Raw genomic sequence first — 1978 nt, forward strand, 5'->3', positions numbered from 1 at the left:
GCAGTGAGGGGAACTTAAAACCCCAGCAGCTCCGCCATCCGCCCCGCAGTTCGACAGACCAAACCCCGTACGTTGAGACGACGGCATTATTTATTGATTGTATTGTTTCATCATTCCAGCAGATTCTATGAATGTTTGGAATTGCCAACTGGGGGTATCCGAATAAGAACTTTGTCTATGGACTTGGGATTTTCTGGACCCTAAGTTAATCTTTTGAGAGTCATATCTTGCGTGTCAAATGTTAGTAAACCATGGCTCCTGGTTAGTATTTCAGTGTCTAGAGTGGGCCGTCAAGAGATACAAAATTTCGCCTCCATATGGGAAACGTAACATGGGAACCCGGATGACACTGGGATTGATGTTCAATCATAACTATATAACTGTTTTTCTTCTAGTATTCCTTCGAATATTTCAAATATCCATGGATCAAACCAGTGTACACAGCAGAATTACAGAGCGTTTCTAGTTTGTTTCTGGAGCATGTCATTGTTTCGTATAGCCCAGAAGATGGCCTGAAGGACACGATGCATGCAGTAAACCTATGTTTCTAGCAAACTGTGGTGACAGTTAACAGAGAAGAATCTTGTACATACGACGTATGTACGTTATAAGAGACCAGAGTGAATGGGGTTTGCTTGTTGGATTTCTCAAACATTGGCTCAACTCCCTTTATGACAAACATAGCTGTTCACCGACAACATCAACATTCATCTTATGACTTGAAAGGGATCTGCTAATAAGTGATGGAGATTTAGAGATCCAGGTTTGCGGGTGGGATCTGAGAATTCTGCCCGCTACAACCCGTTTGAAGTCTTGGAACATATTGTTTTGGAGGGGTGCATGGGGGCCTTCATCTTTTAGATGACTGGAAATGTCAAATGGAAGTGACCTTAACGCATCTTTGGTTAAACCCGAAAATGCCCTTTTGAATCACAGTCAACTATATCTGAAATAACTGTTCCTCGCTCTACGTCGGAACGGGAAATTTAGCGCAACCTCGGGATCCATGCATCTCGTGTATGGACAAGGGGTATAAAACGAAAGATTATTATTATCTAGTATAGACGAAGGAGGGATATGGGTTATGCATGAGGACAATACGTATGCAGGAGTCAGCTCTAACAAATATTTCCGAGAGTTAAAGCAAGAGGGATATAGATGAGTAAGAATGTCGAACAGATACGGCAAGAAAAAGTGCTCAGATCTCCGTTCCTTGCAAAGGATCTAGCTGTTCAAGGCTCCTTTATCCACAAAAAAGGCGGGTTTCAAGAACAAGCCTTCAGGAGCTCCTCTTATCATCCCTTACAAGTCCTGGTTCGCGTCAGCCAAAGGAAAGAAGAGGAAGGAAAGAAACCATGGATAAAAGCACAGGATTACGATGGAGAGCCAAGGGCAGTTTCCCCGAGGCAAATGAATGCTCTAACCATCACAATGTCGGCACTATTCTCCGAATACACATCTGCAGCGGGGGAAATTATTGAGGTACCGCTAGGCTTCAAACGAAGCTGCAGCCAGCAGCTGTTCGAGTGGTAGGAGCAGCTAGTTCGTCCGTTGCCGTGTAACTAACTACTAATGCACAGGTCTCGTCATGGATCAGGATGGTTGGATGTGGCTGCGAACTGCGGCCCACAATGATGGACCGTGGTGACCCGGTGACTTTGTATTTCATGTTGGGCAGGCGGCTCGTATCTTGTTTCGAGCACTCTAGACCCCATAAACCATATGGAATCGATGGATAACGGCATATCTCCGTTGCTTTCAGGAAGGCTGTGAACTGTTCTCCCATAAGCCCCCAACAGTTTTGAGTTCGCCGTCCAAAGGGACTTCCATGTTGTCACCTAGGATAGTTGCCTCATGCGAAGGGCTACAATTTTGAGATGCTGATGATCAATGATCGATGATGACTTAAACTAAATTGTATTCAGTGTGGAGAACACCGAGATAACAAATTACCGCGCCAAAAGCCACTCGGCAGTCG

The 1978-nt window shown here is 44.8% G+C and overlaps 1 protein-coding gene across 1 annotated transcript; it reads left to right on the forward strand.

Annotated features, from left to right (window-relative positions):
- Nucleotides 1-1158: 1158 nt before the first annotated feature.
- Nucleotides 1159-1739, forward strand: PAAG_02098 (hypothetical protein; the record flags this gene model as incomplete). The annotated part of the gene is made up of 2 exons (XM_002796164.2): nucleotides 1159-1482; nucleotides 1581-1739. 2 exons carry the CDS (start codon nucleotides 1159-1161, stop codon nucleotides 1737-1739), a joined length of 483 nt encoding a protein of 160 aa, XP_002796210.2.
- Nucleotides 1740-1978: the final 239 nt, after the last annotated feature.

The sequence above is a fragment of the Paracoccidioides lutzii genome, assembly GCF_000150705.2.
Source record: "Paracoccidioides lutzii Pb01 unplaced genomic scaffold supercont2.4, whole genome shotgun sequence".
Taxonomy (NCBI): domain Eukaryota; kingdom Fungi; phylum Ascomycota; class Eurotiomycetes; order Onygenales; family Ajellomycetaceae; genus Paracoccidioides; species Paracoccidioides lutzii.